The sequence below is a fragment of the Malaclemys terrapin genome, chromosome 3, assembly GCF_027887155.1.
Source record: "Malaclemys terrapin pileata isolate rMalTer1 chromosome 3, rMalTer1.hap1, whole genome shotgun sequence".
NCBI lineage: Eukaryota > Metazoa > Chordata > Testudines > Emydidae > Malaclemys > Malaclemys terrapin.
Genome location: NC_071507.1, coordinates 201,107,771 through 201,126,488, shown reverse-complemented (window position 1 = coordinate 201,126,488; position 18,718 = coordinate 201,107,771). Strand labels below are relative to the sequence as shown.

Genomic DNA, 18,718 nt, shown 5'->3' with positions numbered 1-18,718 from the left:
AAAATCATAGAAACCAATGAGCACACTCAGAAACCTTTCAGATCGCTGGTTTTTATCACCAAAGGACTGTTTAGATGTACGCCTCTCCTTGCTGCAATCAAAACTTGGCTAACTAAAAAGCTGGCAAAGTTTCCTTCCCCAGAAATTGATACTTGCATGAAGACTAAGGCCTGGTCTATACTTAAAATTTGTGTTTACATAGCTGTGTTGGTCAGGCCTGTGAAAAATGCACATCCCTAAGTTCCTTAGCTGTACCAACCAAACTCTGCCGTAGACGCAGCTAGGTCAACAGAAAAATACTTCTGTTGGCCTAGTTATTGTCAGGTGGGATGGTGGTGTTCCCACAGCGACGGAAAAACCCCTTCCATTGCTGTAGGCTGCCTCTGCACTATGGGATTATGCCGACATAACTATTGGCACTGTAGCTATGCTGCTATAGTCCCCGTAGTGTAAACATCTCCATATCCGCCCGAAAGCAGCTTCAGCAGGTAAAGCACCTGCTTGCATGTAGAAGACAGACACTCAAGGGCAGAGCTAGCTAAAAACTCAGTTGGTGGCAAACACCAAGTACTTGCAGCATGTTGTCATGCAACTGCTTTCTACAGTTTTAACTCTGGACATTCTCCTCTGCTGATAAGCTGTTTGTTCCAACCTCTTCTGTCACCTGTTCATCTCAGCTTCTACTCGCCCTTCACGCTCCTTTCCCTATTCATCACTTGCTTGCCTTCAGTGTCCCCCCGCCTTTCCTTTGTTTTTTTCCATTTAATGAGTCCCCTCCAAAAAATTTAAAACCCCTCAGTTAGCTTCTAAATTCACTTGCAATACATATGAATATGACTTAACAAAAAACAAAAACAAACAAAAAAGTTGGCACCTTAAAATGCAGTAACGGCTGCAATGACAATAGTGACCGCTATCATCATATACATAGGCACACGTTCTGGAGGATCTTTCCCATTTAAACTATACCGGTTTCAAAGTAGACCAATATAGCAGTTAAACACTGACCATGGTTCTCTTTAGATCTGTATGTCCATCTTCAACAACATACTGCCTTTCTGAAATGCTCATTGAAAAGGTTTTTTTTGGCTGTTCCATGGAACAGCTTTGATTATTTTTTTTTTTAGCCACTTTGTGGTTATTTTAAGCTTCAGAAAACAATAAAAATTTACTTTGTGCCCCCCCCCCATGCCTTTATGAAAGCAGAATCTGTGTAGATAAAGCACAGTTGATCTGTTCTGAATTACTGTTTCTCACTTATTCTTTTGGTCTTGCATATCATACCTTTAGGTAGAAGAATATTTAAAGGTGCAGTGTAAAACAGGATGAAAGATTCCTGAAGAGTTTTTGTGACCACCTGTTCTTCTATAACTTTTTTAATTGAATTTTTTTCAAAGTGAATTTTAGTGCTCATGAAAGCTGCTGGCTTTGACAGCCTTAGAGATTGAAATCCTCTACCCACAGAGAGCACAGGTGGCAGCAGCATGGTCTTCTGGTTAAAGCATTAAATTGGGACTCAGGAGTGATCTTCTGTTTCCAGCTCTACCGCAGCTGACCGTGGGCAAGTCACTTGATCTCTCTGTACTTCGGTTCCTCATCTGTAATATTTCTGTATCTCATGAGGCAGTTATGAGAATTCATTCACTAATGGTTGTGAGGCACTAGTACTACACCGACAAGGATCTTCATTTTAAAATCTCTTACACCGTCCTCCAGAAATGAATCTCAACTCTAACCTGACAGGATCACCTCTAGATAAGACTGTTGTTTGCAGGTTTCTTTAATCCATGGCCAATCTTCTGAGAAGGCTAACTGTGTTGATAATTTGTCATGTGGAAAATTGTGCACTGGAAGTAAGACTGAGAACCACGAAACTGATTTCACGTAGGCTACCAAACCTGGTTAGATGATTGGGGACTTTTGGTCACTCCTTTTCACATTCAGGGTCCAATCATAGGTCTGTCTAATCCAACAATCTGTCTCAGGAAGTGGCCAGCATTCGATATTTCAGGAACAGGAAGAGCCCATACCACCTGGTGTGCTCTTACCTTACTTGCAAAGCTGTTCCTGTGATTAAGGACACAAGGAATTCCTCCTTCCAGACCCTTTTAGTCTATCAGCTTATTCCCCGAAACTTCCAGTTTAATTACCCATATCATCACAATGTGCGTAGCTGCAGGTTTTATTAATGATCATAAAATTATTGAATCCTCTTTAAAATGGATTCATACATCCAACCACTGTGGTTTTTCACTGATCAGCTCTGGCAGCAGGGAATTCCACAGATTGGCTTGACACGTCACAAGTCCCTTTTATTGGTTCTAAATGTTCCGTCTCCCTCCTTCTCTCAGCCTCTGATATGGTTTTCTTGCAGCTCTACCCCCAGACCTGGGTTTCTGGTGCTCTCTGCCTCTGTAGGAGCTAAACCAGAGGTGGGAAAACTTTTTGGCCCGAGGGCCACATCTGGGAATAGAAATTGTATGGCGGGCCACGAATACTCACAAAATTGAGGTTGGGGTGCGGGGGGGGGGGGGGGAAGGGCTCTGGTTGGGGGTCCGGGATCCGGATTGGGGTCAGGTGCGGGGTAGCGATGAGGGCTCTGGGTGGGGGTGGGGAGGGGCGGGATCTGGGGGGGGCTGGGGATGGAGGGGTATGGGGAGGGGTGGGGGCTGGGGATGGAGGGGTATGGGGTGCAGGAGGGTGCTCCGGGCTGGGACCTAGGGGTTCAGAGGGCAGGATGGGGATCAGGGCTGGGGCAGGTGGTTGGGGTGCAGGAAGGGGTGCAGGCTCCAGCTGGGGGTGAAGGTTCTGGGATGGGGCTGGGTATGAGAGGTTTGGGGTGCAGGAGGATGCTCTGGGCTGGGATCGAGGTGTTCGGAGGGTGGGAGGGGGATCAGGGCAGGGGTTTGGGGCATGGGGGGGGTGAGGTGGTGTAGGATCCGGGCGGTGCTTACCTCATGCGGCTCCCAGAAGCAGCGGCATGTCCCTTCTCTGGCTCCTACATGGAGGCACGGCCAGGTGGCTCTGCACGTCCACAGGCACCGCCCCTGCCGCTCCCATTGGCTCTGGTTCCCAGCCAGTGGGAGATGCAGGGGCAGCGTGCAGAGCGGAGCCCCCTGGCTGCCCCTACATGTAGGAGCCAGAGGGGGGCCATGCCGCTGCTTCCGGGAGCCACATGGAGCGGCCCCCGACCCTGCTTCCTGGCTGGGAGCTCGAGGTCTGGATTAAAACAGCTGGTGGGCCACATCCTGCCTGCGGGCCGAAGTTTGCCCACCCCTGAGCTAAACTGAAGTTTTACTCTCCTCAGAGTCCATTTACCAAGGTAAACAAATGATTTACTGACCTTTCTGCCTCACTGCTGCAGACTGTTGCTGCTCATGGGCACTCTTTGCATCCTGTCCTTAAAATGTTCTTTACTCCATTTCAGTACCTCTTGCCTGGATAAAGCTTTATGACTTTGTAAATCAGTCTGAGTGGTACAAAATCAAATACTTTCCCGAGATCCTGATAACTTATATCCACTGTTTCAGTCATGTCTAACCTAACAATTTGGTCGTATAATAAAAAGGATTTCAGCAGTTTTGTCAGGCATGACCTTCCTTTTATGAAGCCGTGCTGGTTATCCTCTATTAAATTATGCATTTCCAAATGTTCCGCAATTTTGGCTTTTATCAACATTTGTAATACGTTCACACAGCTGACGCTGGGTTTTCTGATCTAAGGGATTTCAACAAAAATCTTTGTCACTACCCAATGCGGTTTACAGATTTTTTGCAAAATGCTTTATATAGAATTTTCCTTTAGTTTTCCAGTTTGCTTAATTTATCTTTTCAGATGATAAACTTCTTGAGACTGAGATTATTTTTTCTTGTATAGCTCTGGGCATCCTGCCTGTGTTTAATACAAAATAATCTGATCACTGTTTGCTAACCATCCATTCTGTGTGCCATATGTGAAATGAGTGGAAGGATTTCAGTCTAGTCTTAGCAAGAAGTGTTGTTGTCTAATCTGTGGATAGGGCACTAGACTGGGAGTTGGGAGACCCTGGTTCTTTTCCCCAGCTTTCTCAAGCACATCACTTCACCCCTCTGTGCAACTTTTTCCCTTCCCATCCTTGCTCGTCTCTGCAGGACAGGGGCTGTCTCTTAGGTTGTGTGCCGAACACAATAGGTCCCTGATCTCAATTAGGGCCTCTAAGTGCTACTGTAATACAGATCATCGTAATTCTTAGGGTACAAGGGTTCATATCCCAGAACCTCCAGGGTAGTCCGTACTAGCTGGCAATCTCAAGAAAGAGGCTAAGAACTGAGTGAGCCATTGAGACTCCCCTTTCAGGAGACGACTCCCCACTGGAACATGTCTGAGCACCCGAGTTACCCTACCCTGGGTGTGAACAGCTACCCTGCAAAGTTATAGCCAAGTTACTGCATTCTCACTGTGTCGCTAGGACTTCTGGGGGCACATCCCAGGGTTCTTTTGTGCTATAGGAAGCTGAGCAGCTCTACGGTTCTTTTCCAGAGAACTGTGGGAGAACTTGTCTGTGCTTTTGGGCACAAAGGTGGGATTGTGGGAAGGTGCTGGAGGACTATCAGTGCTCACGTGGTTTAGACCAGGGTTTCTCAACCCATGGGTCATGACCCAAAATTGGGTCTCCAGAATGTGTCAAAGGGTTGTCTGGGAGGCCTGGGAGAGAGGGGTTGGATCCTGCCTCCAAGGTGGTGGGGAGGCCCTCCGGGGGGAAGGCCTTGTGGGAGCTGGGTCCCTGCCCCTAGGTGGGTGGAAGGCCCTGGCAGTGGTTGCAGAGCTCTCTCCCCGCACTTGCCCTGCAGCAGTAGCTCGTGGGGCTGGCTGGTCTCAGCTCCCCACTCTGGCTGTTGCGACCTGGTACATGGGGCTGCAGCACTATGCAGGTTTGGCCCAGCTGCCCCTCCGTGATGATGGCGGCAGGGGGCCAGATGGGCCAAATTTGAGCAAGTGATACTGGACTCCATACACCAGATAGCAACACCACTTGCTCAAATTTGGTCTGACTTACACTGTCAGGGGCACCAGGCCAAACCTTAGCAGTGCTGCACTCCTGGAAGCCGCAATGCCTGGAGCGAGGAGCCGAGCCCAGCCCAGCCAGCCCCTCAGGAGCCACCACTATGGTATGCACCGTGCACTTATTTAGTACTTACTACGTTAATTTGTATATTCTATATCATGGGTAAGAAATATTTAGTAAGACAGATGTTTTTTGCACTAAAACTATTTATTGGGTTGTGACAGGCCCCCAAGGTTTACAAATGGGGCCTGAGCCCAAAAAAGGTTAAGAACCACTGGGAGGAGTTTGGAGGCAGGGAATATTTAGTGAAGGCTCCTCAGCTCTGGAACTTGCTTCCCAGAACCCAGATTTATGCACCTTCAGGTTCATGTTGCAGAGCTTATCTTTTGTTCAGAGGTTTATTCTGGGAAAGTGGGTGAATGGACTGTAATGACTTGCGAGAGAGTCCTAGATTAGGTTTGGCAGGGAAGATTTCATATTTTGGATACTAGTCCTATTTTTGTACATGCACCAACAGCTCCAGATGGTCACGTCTTAAAATAAGTTTTTAAATAAATACAACACTTGTTGTTGTCAAAGCCCTGTTTAAACATTAGTCTGGACCTCTCCTAGGAATAAAAGGGCTCTTTATTATAGCACAGAAAGGCATAACAAGAACCAGTGGCTGAAAGCTGACCCCAGACAAATTTAAATTAGAAATCAGGCATACATTTGTAGCAGGGTGATTAACCATTGGAGCAAACTGCCAAGGGAAGTGGTGGATTCTTCATCTGAACATGACTTCAGATCAAGACTGGCTGCCTTTTTGAAAGGGAGTTTTTCACCAAACACAGGTTATGCTTTAGTGAAATGCAAATTATTGGGCTCAATACAGGGGTGATTGGAGGAATTGTGATGGCCCATGATGTACAGACAGCCAAACTAGTTCATCTGATGGTCCCTGCTGGGCTTAAACTCCATGGATAATTAGAGGAGTTCAATTTGTAGGTCTGTCTGTTACTTTTGAGAGGAAGGATTGTTTCACGATCAGGGCACAGGTCTGGTGAGTTTGACCCTGGCACAAATTCAGCCTTTGAACAACTTAATTTTTTTAAGACACCAGGGCTGAAATTGGCCCACGCTGATTTAACAACCCTCCTCCATGGGGTCATCAGCAAGGTTTGGAATTAGGCCCTTCAGCACCATAGCACAGACCTCCACCATTTGAACTAGTGGAGCAATTCCATTATCTGGTAGCAGTAGTAGGTTTTTAATGGGCCATCCACTGGGGCAGATGCAGCACACATTCAACCAATGGTGTTACGTTATGTGGCCGTAAGCCAACAACTTAACCTTTCTGTGCCTGAGTCCCCTTCTAGAAAATAAAGACAAGATTTCCTACCTCTGGAGTGCATGAAGACTTTTAATTCATTGTTTGTAAAGACTTTTTAAGATCTTCAGATGGAAGGTACTAGAGAAATACAAAGTAGTGTACAAAATACAAAGCCTGACTCACTCAAAAAAGAAAAGGGGGAAAATTAATCTCTTTTCCAAATAAAGTGCTATCAGTGAGATCTTAACCAAGAAACTTCCTCCTTGCTTTTGCCGGTAGTTGTGGATCAGGGCAAGCTGTACTCAAAACATCTAATTGCACATAGTGAGAAGTGAAGAAAACTGAAGTCGTTCCCAAGAACATATTAGAAAATCTGAACTAAAATGAGAAAGAGATCATGTCAAGTGAGACAAATGCAAAGTTGATACTCCAGTGCTTCAGACATCCACTTGTCCTTGGCACAGAGAAAATGAGATTTTTAATATCTGAAAAACAGATTGCCATGAAGACTCATCATTGTAAATTTAAGCTGCCTTTACAGTAACTCAGGCTGGGAACTAGATTGTTCATTACATTCAATTCTACAATTGTGGACATGACATCCATATTAATACTGAATTTTTTTGATATTGTCCCTACTAGGAAAGGGAGGAGTTGTGTGTTTTCCCTGTATTATTAACAGGTAATTTATTTAATTAATAATATGAAGAGGGCAAAGGTTTGTGAGTTTTTACTTGCATATCATCTATAGATTACAATGGCACCTGCTTTTGCTGCTGTGATTAGGGCTGACTCAGCATGTTGGTGTATAATAAAAGGAAGGGGACATTGATACACCGTTGTAGAAGTTTGTTCATGGCTGTAGTCATGTTATGTAGGCAGAATGACCTGGCTAAAATCTAGGGAAATATGATCTAGATGAAATTACCATAAAGTGGGTGCATAACTGGTTGAAAAACTGTACTCAATAGCAGTTATCAATGGTTCACTATTAAACTGGGAGGATGTATCCAGTAGAGTAGTTCAGGGGTCTGTCTTGGGTCTGGTACTATTCCATATTTACATTGAGGACTTAAGTAACAGTGAGGAGAGAGTGCTTGTAAAATTGGTGGGTGACACCAAGCTAGGAAAGGTTGCAAGCACTTTGGAGGACAGGACTAGAATTCAAAATGACCTTGAGGAATTGGAGACATGCTCTGAAAGCAATAAGTTGAAATTCAATTAAGACAAGTGCAAAGTACTACATGTAGGAAGGAAAAATCAAATACAAGACGCAGAATAACTGACGAGGCGGTAGTACTGCTGCAAAGGATCTGGGGATTATAGTGAGTCTCAAATGGAATATGAGCCAACAATGTGATGGAGTTGCGAAAAAGACAGGGGCTTATTAACAGGAGTCGTATGTGAGACTTGGGAGATAATTGTCCTGCTCCATTTGGCATTGGTGAGGCCTCTGCTGGAGTACTGTGTCCGGTTTTGGGTGTCACACTTTAGAAAAGATGTGAACAAATTGGAGAGAGTCTAGAAGAGAGCTACAAAAACAACAAAAGGTTTAGAAAACCTGACCTATGAAGAAAGGTTAAAAAACATGTATGTTGAGTCTTGAAAAGAGAGGAGTGAAGGGGGACCTGATAGTCTTCAAATATGTTAAAGGCTTTTATAAAGAAGGTGGTGATCAATTGTTCTCCATGTTCACTCAAGGTAGGACAAGAAGTAATGGTCACAATCTGCAGCAAGGGAGGTTTAGATTAGATATTAGGAAAGCTTTCTAATCATAAGGATAGTTGAGCTCTGGAATAGGCTTCCAAGGGAGGTTGTGGAATTCCCCCTTATTGGAGCGTTTTAAGAACAGATTAGACAAACACCAGTCAGCAATGGTCTACGTATAAAGTAAAAGCTGTTTTATCAGGCACTTCACCAACCAGAAAGCTCTATAAACCAGCATTTCTGATCTTCATTGGAAGTCCGGTTTATAGTCCTGTTGGCACAGGGCCAGCAGGGGGTTGAGGTGCAGGAGGGGGTGCAGAGCGCAGGCTCTGGGAGGGAGTTTGGGTGTGGGGGAGGGCTGCGGGTTGGGTGTGGGAGGGGGTGCAGGGTGCCGGCTCCGGGGGGCACTCACCTTGGGCTGTTCCCATCCAATGGGAGTTCCCGTCCAATGGGAGCTGCGAAGCCAGCGGTCGGGGCGGGGGCAGCACACAGAGCTGCCTGCCATGCCTCTACCTAGGAGCACACGGGACAGGTTGCTGCTTGCGGGGAGCCACCCGAGGTGAGCGCCCCCAGATCTGGGGCCCCATCTCCCTCCAGCCTCAACCCCCTGCCCTGAGCCCTCTCTGGCACCCAAACTCCCTCCCTTTTAGTTAACCGGTATTTTTCACTTATCGACACCCCTATTCTCCCAACATGCTGGATAAAACAGCTTTTACTGTACTTGTTCCTGCCTCAGTGCAGGAGGCTGGAGTAGATAACCTCTTGAGGTCCTTTCCAGCACTACATTTCTATGATTTTATGTTTTCATTGTTTCTCTTCTTTAGGGTTAGTCAAATCAGAGAATCTCTTGAGAAGGCCCTTTGCTATTTCTCCCTGATCAACATTAGACCAACTTTCCTGTTGGCCAAGGAAGATCAGTTGTACCCCTCTCCAGAGACTGTTGGCACTGCCCCTACGTTAGTGGGAGGAGTCACTAGTTTCCCCTCCTCTCTTTCCTGTTTAACTTCATCTACTTTCACAATTTCAGCTACTATGGCTACCCTAAGGACCCCAGATCTGCCCTGCTGTTCCATCGGATATTTGTGACTGTTTGCTATGTGAACGTCCCACATCCACCCCAGCCTTTAACATGGAAAAACTGAATTTCTTATAATTCCTCCCATAGCCTTTGCTCTTCATCTCTTCATTTCCATTGAAATTCTACTATCCTAACCATCACCCAGGCCCACAAGCTTGTTGCCCTTTTTGGATGTTTCCTTCTTCTCCTCCCTTCTCTACTTGCATCCAGTTGTTTCCGGTTCTTTATATATAACATGTCAGAAATCTATAGCATCCTTTCTTTTCCATTACCACCACTAAAATCCTTGTCTGTGCTTTGGTCATTGTTCACCTAAGTCACTGCAGCCTCCTCTTCTTTGGTTCCTCATAACTCACCTAGCTCCCACTTCAGTTTTTAAAATTCTGTTTTGTGGCGATTGAAAGTGATCGTCTTTAACTCTAGCGGCTATCTGCACTGCTTCTTCCTTGCTTTTGGCCTAGGATCAAGCATCAGAGCTAGAGTCGCTATAATTAGACCTTCTGTCCTTCAGAAAGTTTGTATATATTTTAAGATGCGACTTTATTTTGTTTCTGTTTAACACAGAACCTCCTTTGGTTTTCAAAGCTGAAATTTGGCAGTTGGTCAACAATATGATCTCATTGCTTTTATGGCTTTAGCTGAGGGAAAACGTTTTTAATGCAGTTGAGAGATTTAACAAGAGGAGCTGACTGTATAACAATATTTGGAAAGGGAGATTTGGAGGGGGGAGAGGAAGGCTGGGTGCACACATGCATCTGTCTTTCCCCATCCTTCAGTACGTTCAACGTAGTGTCATGGCTGCTATCCCAGGCACAAATTTTTTTGGAACCAATAGAAAAGAGGATAGCAGGACCATTGTCCACCAATGCTCATCACTTGCAGTCCCCAAAATTGTTCAGGATCTGACCACTTGATCTTAATGGAAGATCCCAACCCAGCACAGGGAAGATGAACTGCATCCTTTCTCTCCCCCTAAATCCATGCTAATAGGACTGAGGGGATAAAATATTGCTTCTTATCCAGCTGGAAGGTTTGCTGTTGTGTGGCAACAGTTGAGCTTTTATTCATGCTGTTCTGTAAGTTTGTGTGGTGCCGTCAGGGTCCCTCTGTATTCTAGGGCTTTTCCATTGAAAATTCTAGTTCCAATCATGCATGTTATAGGAATGCAATGCTAGAGTGAAGTAGTCTTTAATACAAGTAACTCTCTCTGTAGTCTGCCTCAGTATGTCCTGCCTGCCTCGTATCAAATGGATGAGAGTTCTGTCTTTGCAGTGCTTCCAGCTCATGCCACCTTGGGGAGCAAGTCACTGGAAATGGTAGCTAAAGAAAGCGTTATTAGGTCACCTATTTTCATAATATTTAGCACTTATCGTCAGAGCTTTTTGCAGACATTAACTAATCCTTGTACACCCCTGGAAGGGAGATTGTGTAATTGTGACTAGCATCCTTTTACAGAGTAGTAAATGGAGGCATGGATTATTTTTACCCATGGCTATAGAGAGACTATTGTTGTCTGGATTTCTTAGACTGGAGACCCATGGTTATAGAACCAGATGCCACCATTCTCAGAGTTCTATGTACATTGATTTGCATGTTCTATTATGTATATGGAGATGTATTTGTCACAGATTACCATGATAGTAATGAGACTTAACATTTCCAATTTTAAAATATGCCTATATTGATGCAGAGAGTACTTGGCTGGTCATCCTTTTGGTGCCTGTAAACCTCAAATTGTAACGTGAATTGTCGTAATGTGTATGGTGTTTAAATGTGAAGAATTATTTACTAAGGGACAATTGAAATCAATGGTGAAGCTCCGATTAATTCAATGGGATGAATCTGGGGCCCTAATTGTACTTGGAATACAACAAAATATTGAAAGATTGTATGGGAAATTGAAGGATTGCAGAGGGGGATTTTCCCTAATTTATCATATTTAAGAGTGTGGTCCCTGTTTTCTGCTCTCAAAATGGTGGGTTCAGATAATTTTAATGTGTGTCTGTCTTGCTAGGCTTTTATAAAGCTGCACATCACAGTGGTATCCAAGTTCTGTTATTAGATAGATAATAAAAATGAAAATGCCTTTACATTTTGAGCAAATTTTAATGGTATTTTTTTCTCTCACTTGTCCGTTACAGAATGGTAAATAACGCTGAAGACCCCTGAGAGGCTTTCTGACTTGCCCTCCTCATGTGAAGTATGCTCAGAACCTTTCCAGTAGTGTAAGTACAACAACAAGAAGTCACTCCAGGAAAGTTCAAAAGTTGACGTTTCTGTAATTCAATGTAAAGAGAACAGAGGAATGGTCACAGCTGTGGTCAGGAGACAAATGCTTGTAACTTTTAGATTTGGGCTACACTTAAAATGTATACTGACATAGCTATGTCAGTAGTGGGTGTGAAAAAACCATATCCTTGGCCAACAGCTAGGCCAATATAAACCCCAGTATTAACGCAGCTACGCCAACAGAAGAGTGCTTCTGTCGGCACAGCTAATATTCAGGGAGGAGGTATTCCTACACTGCCAGAAAAACTCCCTCAGTCAGCGTAAGCTACATCTACACTAGGGGGCTTTGCCAGCATAGCTATGCCCACATAGGCTCTGTAGTGTAGACATGACCTTAGAAACTTGGAGGTGAACCATACAGCATTACCATTAAACGCTGGAAAACTTCTCATGTCTCCCGGACGTAATGGTTAAACATCAATGCTCTCAAGAAGGTTTAGCGTCCTTTCTGTGAGTTAGTAGAAGGGGCTACAGAGGCCATATGAGTGGTGATATACAAGAACAAAAAGCCTAAGGCAGTGTCCATTAGACTCTATTTTTGTCTTGTTGTCTTAGGGTTTTTAAAGATAATTGTAAAAGCAATATAAATGCATGTATCCTTATGCTGCTCTATATCTTTGTTTTGCTTTTGTTTATTCATAGATTCTAGGACTGGAAGGGACCTCGAGAGGTCATCGATTCCAGTCTCCTGCCCGCATGGCAGGACCAAATACTGTCTAGACCATCCCTGATAGACATTTATCTAACCTACTCTTAAATATCTCCAGAGATGGAGATTCCACAACCTCCCTAGGCAATTTATTCCAGTGTTTAACCACCCTGACAGTTAGGAACTTTTTCCTAATGTCCAACCTAGATCTCCCTTGCTGCAGTTTAAGCCCATTGCTTCTTGTTCTATCCTTAGAGGCCAAGGTGAACAAGTTTTCTCCCTCCTCCTCATGACACCCTTTTAGATACCTGTAAACTATCATATCCCCTCTCAGTCTTCTCTTTTCCAAACTAAACAAACCCAATTCCTTCAGCCTTCCTTCATAGGTCATGTTCTCAAGACCTTTAATCATTCTTGTTGCTCTTCTCTGAACCCTTTCCAATTTCTCCACATCTTTCTTGAAATGCGGTGCCCAGAACTGGACACAATACTCCAGCTGAGGCCTAACCCAAGCAGAGTAGAGCGGAAGAATGACTTCTCGTGTCTTGCTCACAACACACCTGTTAATACATCCCAGAAGCATGTTTGCTTTTTTTGCAACAGCATCACACTGTTGACTCATATTTAGCTTGTGGTCCACTATAACTCCTAGATCCCTTTCTGCCGTACTCCTTCCTAGACAGTCTCTTCCCATTCTGTATGTGTGAAACAGATTTTTTCTTCTTAAGTGGAGCACTTTGCATTTGTCTTTGTTAAACTTCATCCTGTTTACCTCAGACCATTTCTCCAATTTGTCCAGATCATTTTGAATTATGACCCTGTCCTCCAAAGCAGTTGCAATCCCTCCCAGTTTGGTATCATCCGCAAACTTAATAAGCGTACTTTCTATGCCAATATCTAAGTCATTAATGAAGATATTGAACAGATATTTAATTCAAGCTAAAAAGCTTTGGGTGTGAATTCAAAACATCTCAGAATTCAGGTGTCTTTAAATCTGGGCTTTCAGTTAGGCCTTCTAGTTTATATGCTTATGTATGATTTTCACCATAACAACCTCCCACTCCCAGCGGCACACAGTAAATGAGCCACCAGATTTAGAGTTTAGGAAATGTGCCAGATTGCCGGACACTGGAAAGTGAACTCCTCTGTTCACAGAACAGCTATCAAGAAGCAGGACTGCAAGCATTTTCTGTCAATGTGCTCAATTCTGTGTTGGAAGAACCACCTCTAGGGCTCAGATCTGTCTGTGTAATACCAATGCCACCAATATCTACTGTGACAAAGTTCCTCCTCTATCTTGGTGGGTCCTGCGCTTATTGGTGGATTTTCTTGCCTCAGAGATTCACCATGTGGGTTGGGGAACAGCCCAGAGACCTTCCCCTCTGGAAGAACCCACAGTCCAGGTCAATTGGGAGGTTTGGAGGGAACCCTGTGGACTGCAGCTGTCTATAGTGCCTCCTGTAACAGCTGCATGACAGCTACAACTCCCTGGGCTACTTCCCCATGGCCTCCTCCAAACACCTTCCTTATTCTCACCACAGGACCTTCCTCCTGGTGTCTGACGCTTGTGCTCCTCAGTCCTCCAGCAGCATACCCTCTCACTCTCAGCTCCTTGCACCTCTTGCTCCCAGCTCCTCACACTCACACCACAAACTGAAGTGAGCTCCTTTTAAAACCCAGGTGCCCTGATTAACCTGCCTTAATTAATTCTAGCAGCTTTTTCTTAATTAGCTCCAGGTGTCCTAATTAGCCTGCCTGCCTTAACTGGTTCTAGTAGGTTCCTGATTACTCTAGTGCAGCCCCTGCTCTGGTCACTCAGGGAACAGAAAACTACTTATCCAGTGACCAGTATATTTGCCCTCTACCAGACTCCTGTACCCCACTGGTCTGGGTCTGTCACACTACGCTGAGGCTCATAGCAAGGGTAACAGTTGAGATGGTTTTTGTGCTGTGGCCACCTGTCGACTAAACCACCAACATGTTTCAAAAAGGCCCCTGGAGAGAACTCTGAGACTTTTAGTTGCTTCTGGATTTGAACCAGTAATTTAGAAGTGAAAGGCTTCTTATTACATTACCGGTCTTTTCAGCCATGCTCATCTTCTCTTACCATAGCTGGAAACACTTCAGATTTATTTCAGTATTGATTAGAGACCCCATTTAAAAATTTTAAAGATTTAATTCACAGCAGTTAAGAAACTTGGAGGTAATGTCAGCGCTGCCCTCTACTCCCTTTGTTACCCCTGCATGTTACAGGCTGCAGAATGACCAGTGAACTGAGGGTATGTCTACACTGCAGTTGAAAACCTGTGATTGGCCTGTGCCTGCTGACTCGGCCTGTTGGGGCTGTTTAATTACAGCTGTTCAGGCTTAGACTGCAGCCCAGGCTCCAGGACCCTGCAGGGTAGGAGGGTCCCGAGCCTGAACATCTACACTGCAATTAAACAGCCTCTTAGCCTGAGCCCCTTTGAGCCCAAGTCAGCTGGCATGGACTAGGTTTTTAATTGCAGTGTAGACATACCCTGAGCAATCACCTGTGCTGTGTATAGGCACAAGGACAGCCCAGCCTGTCAGCCTTAACTCTGAATCAGACTCTTAACACAATTTTAATGCCTGGTTTGTAGATTTAGACTATTAGCTCTGCTGTCCTGGCCTAATTTCAATTATGTTCTGCCTCTCTAAATTCTCTGTGCAATTTTAGTTGGATACTGTGTTCTTCGGTGGCTTTCCAGAATTGTTGTGGAATGTTGCTGTGTACTGTGAAACAGCTGCTGTCTTCCACCCCAGAGGTGGCAGCTTTTCAGCTGAGGACTAGAGGAAGAATATTAGAATGGAGGAAAAACACTCACTTAAATGGTGTCAGGTTGAAATTTTTTTTCCAGACTAAACTATAGATTAATTTATTTAAAGGGCTGAATAGGTTTAACAAATAAGTGACAGAGACGAAGAAAATGAAGGGCCATAAAACAATAGTGGTGAAAACCTACCATCCATGTGGCACCAGTTGTGAAATCATGATCCTGTTCATGTGCAGCCATATGTGAAGCCTATTTTTAAAAAAAAAAAAAAAGTGGGGGGGGGAGGTAACAGTATCAAGTCTACTGCAAAGGCTCCCAGAAATGAGGTTCATTTTGCCATTCTTGATCAGGGCAGGAAAGAGTTCTTCAAAAGAACCAAAGGTCTGGTGTACACTACGGGGTTAGGTCAAATGTAGCCGCGTTAGGTCGATTTAAAAATGACTGCCTCCACACAACCAACCCCGTTCCATTGACCTAAAGGGCTCTTAAAATCGAATACAAATCTACGGCAGAATTTTAGAGATGTACGAGACTCGAGAGCTTCAAGAATCAGATCACAGCTCTGAAACTGATTCCCTCTGTGACCTAAAGTAAATAAATTCCCTGTATCATTTTCACCATCTGTACAGTGGGGTGAATTATCTACTTACCTCACAGGGCATGTGATGGAATATGGCCATAAGTATTTATATTAATTGCATGTTTTGGTCTGTATCCCAAAATGTGATAATTATATGCTTGACGTCTGATGGGATCGGACAATTTGAACACCCTCACTCTCAGGGGAGGCATGGTCTCCAGGCCAGTGATTACAAGCCATTGAGACTAATGGGTCTAACTACCCAAACAATGGAGCAGGCATCAGGGGTGCATTCTCCTGGATAAGCCCTGACAGGAGCTCCTGCTGACTGGAAGAAAACAGGTTGAATGGTCTGGGTCAAAGAGAACCAGGTTTAGGGCTTGTCTACAAATGGAGTTATTCAGGAATAACAATGTCTCCATGTGCTGACAAGCCTGGAGAGACCCTCTTCCTCTCACAGAACAGCAGGGCATGCTGTGAGTGGTGACCAATGTGGGTCACAGAAAGATCTGGGCTTGCTAGAAGACTGTAAGCTGCTTCTGATCTATTCCTGTAATTTAAGAGGAAAGCCTGTCTAACTCAGGCCTGGTTTACACTACAAACTTTTGTTGTTTAGGGTTGTGATTTTTTTTTTTTTAAATGATATTTTTATACTGGCAGAAAGTCTAGTGTAGACACAATTATGTCAGGAAAAAAAGTGCTTTTGCCAGTACACCTTTTGTTCGGGGAACTGATATAAGCTATGCTGGCAAAAGCACCCACTTCTGGTATAAACTGTGTCTACAGTAGCAGGGTTTCCTGCTATATCTATACTGATATAGCTCGACTGGCAAACTCCTTCTAGTTTAGGCCTTACCTTGCAGTGAAGGGTAAGAGTACATGAGTCTAAATATGTATGTAGGTTGTTTGTTTTAAATTCCTTTATTTCTTGGATGCTTTTTTCCAACTACTGAGTAAAAATACTCGGTTTTAAGAACACCGGTAGTCACTGTCACTGGTCACAGGTTTCCAAAGGGAGGAATTGCAAGTGGCTGAAATCCAGTCGGACCTGCAGGGGGATAAGGAGTTGATTTATACCAGGCAGTGTGTACTCTGTTCCTGATCTTAAAACCTCTGCTCCACCACAGACTTCCTGTATGACCAAGTCTATCCTTTGTCCCAGTTCCCCATCTGTAAAATGGGGAGAATAGCACTTCCCTACCTAACGGGGTGCTGTGAAGATAAGATACATAAAAGGTTCTGAGATGCTTAAGCACTACAGTAATGGGGGCCATATAAGGACCTAAGATAGAGCAGAAGAATTGAGATTCCATCCTGAGACAGGTAAAGGCAAGAGGGGTGAACTCAGACTGAAAGGGAACAGCAACACAGCTAGACCGTAAGCTGTGGCAATTGTAAAAGTGCAACATACCAGTCAGGCATCTAGATGGGACTGTGCCTCAGTTTCCCCGCCACCGTGACTCCTTTCCCATTGCGTTGGTGCATTGAAATGAGAGCCCCCCTGTAAAAACATGAGTCCTGTCATCCACTGTCGCAGGCCTCGAGATCTTTCCAGCTCTCTCCAGGAACAAACTGTCCTCCTCTTTGTGGCAAGGCTTTAGCTCCTCAGTGAAGGAACTCGTCTTTTACCCTTTTCTCAGAGGCTGGACCACAGTCTCTTCGTCAGGACTCTGTAGTTATCATTCTATTCTATGTAGGTTCTTACACCATGCTGATCACTGTAGTATCAGAGGGTCTGTCTACACGACAGCTGAGAGGGTGCCGACCAGCACAGGTAGACAGACAGGTGCAAGCTCTGATCGAGCTAGCATGCTAAAAATGACCGTGTGGCCACAGCTACTCAGGCTGGCCACCTGAGTACATAACCAGGAGGTCAGGCAGAATGATACTTTGGCAACTAGCCCAAGCCGCCTCCCATGCCGCTGCGGCCTCACTGCTATTTTTAGAGCACTAGCTCGAGCAGAGCTAATGCATGTCTGTCTACCTGCACTTGGAAGCACACTCCCAGCTACTGTATAGAGATACCCTGAGTGCTTTTCAACCCTGCATTAAGGGACATGGCTCACCTCTGTCACCTGTTGTTTGTTGTCTTGGCTGTCCCCAGGGGGAGAAGTGTATGCAGTAGAGTGTCTTGTTTTGGTAGGATTTTTTTTTTAATGTACACGTTGCTCTGTATTTGTGTTAGAGTAGGCAAGGTCAAATAAATGGCCCTTGCACTTGGAGTGGAAGGTGGTAAGGTTTGTGACCGTCCTTAGTTCCTGGGAGAGTTCCTTCATAGTCCTTCCCTGTGTTCAGTAGTCCTCCTATCAGGCACAGCAAAGACATAGTGGAGTCTGCCCTAGAGCCAACCTCTTTAATTCCTACCACACTGCTGTGAGGCAGCAGTGATAGTAGCCCTGATTTTACAGATGGAGAACTTGAGGAACAGAGAGATTAAAGCCTGGGCTACCCCTAAAACGTAGGTCGACCTAGCTATGTTTTTTGGGTGTGAAAACCCCTAGAGCTGTAGTTAAACACACCTAAGTTCTGGTATAGACACGACTAGGTCAATGGAAAAATTCTTGAGGATTTTACAGTGACGTAAAAAACCCCTTTCATCGCCGTAGCAAGTGTCTATGCTATAGCAGCGTAGCACTTGTAGAGTAAACATACCCGATGTGTCTATCTCAGACCGCAGAGGGAGTAGATCTCGGAGCTGGTAGTAGAACTCAGGAATTCCAGGATCCTAATCCTGTGCTCAGTCAGAGGTAAACATTTTTGTAAGACTTCGATTATGAAAATAATCCGCTTTTATGTAGTGTTTTTTATCTGTATGGTAGATCTCAAAGTGCTTTTCAAAGGTGGGCAAACATTATTATCCTCATTTTACAGAGAGGAAACTGCCGCAGGGCTTAAGTCTCTTGCCCAAGGTGACCCGGGAGTGTCAATGGTAAAACCAGGACTAGAGCTCAGGTCTACTTAATACCAACCAGCTGCTATCCACTGGACTACAATTGATCAGCTATAGAGAATTCCAAAGACTAAGTGGAACAATAGTTTACAGAGAGAACCAGAATGTGGGGCTGTTTTTGTTTTGTTTTTTTGTTTTAAAGCTAGTTCAGAAACCAGAGGACCTCCTAAAGGAGTGATGTGCTGATAGTTGATATTCCACACTCAGCCTGTGTTCTCTGATTTGTGTAGCAGTGAGTATTTGATTACATTGGATTTATTTTCAGACGTTTCAGACTGCTCTTATTAACTGTCACCATTTTGATGGAAAGCATA

General features: G+C 44.6%; 1 protein-coding gene across 7 annotated transcripts in view; it reads left to right on the top strand.

Moving 5' to 3' along the window:
* HMBOX1 (homeobox containing 1) overlaps positions 1–18,718 on the top strand; it is a 149,993-nt gene that overhangs the window by 49,315 nt on the left and 81,960 nt on the right. For all 7 annotated transcript variants that reach the window (XM_054021450.1, XM_054021446.1, XM_054021449.1 and 4 more), the window contains exon 2: positions 11,283–11,366. In XM_054021450.1, coding sequence (XP_053877425.1) covers positions 11,344–11,366 — 23 coding nt within the window. In that variant the 5' untranslated portion in view covers positions 11,283–11,343. The remainder of the gene's footprint in view (positions 1–11,282; positions 11,367–18,718) is intronic.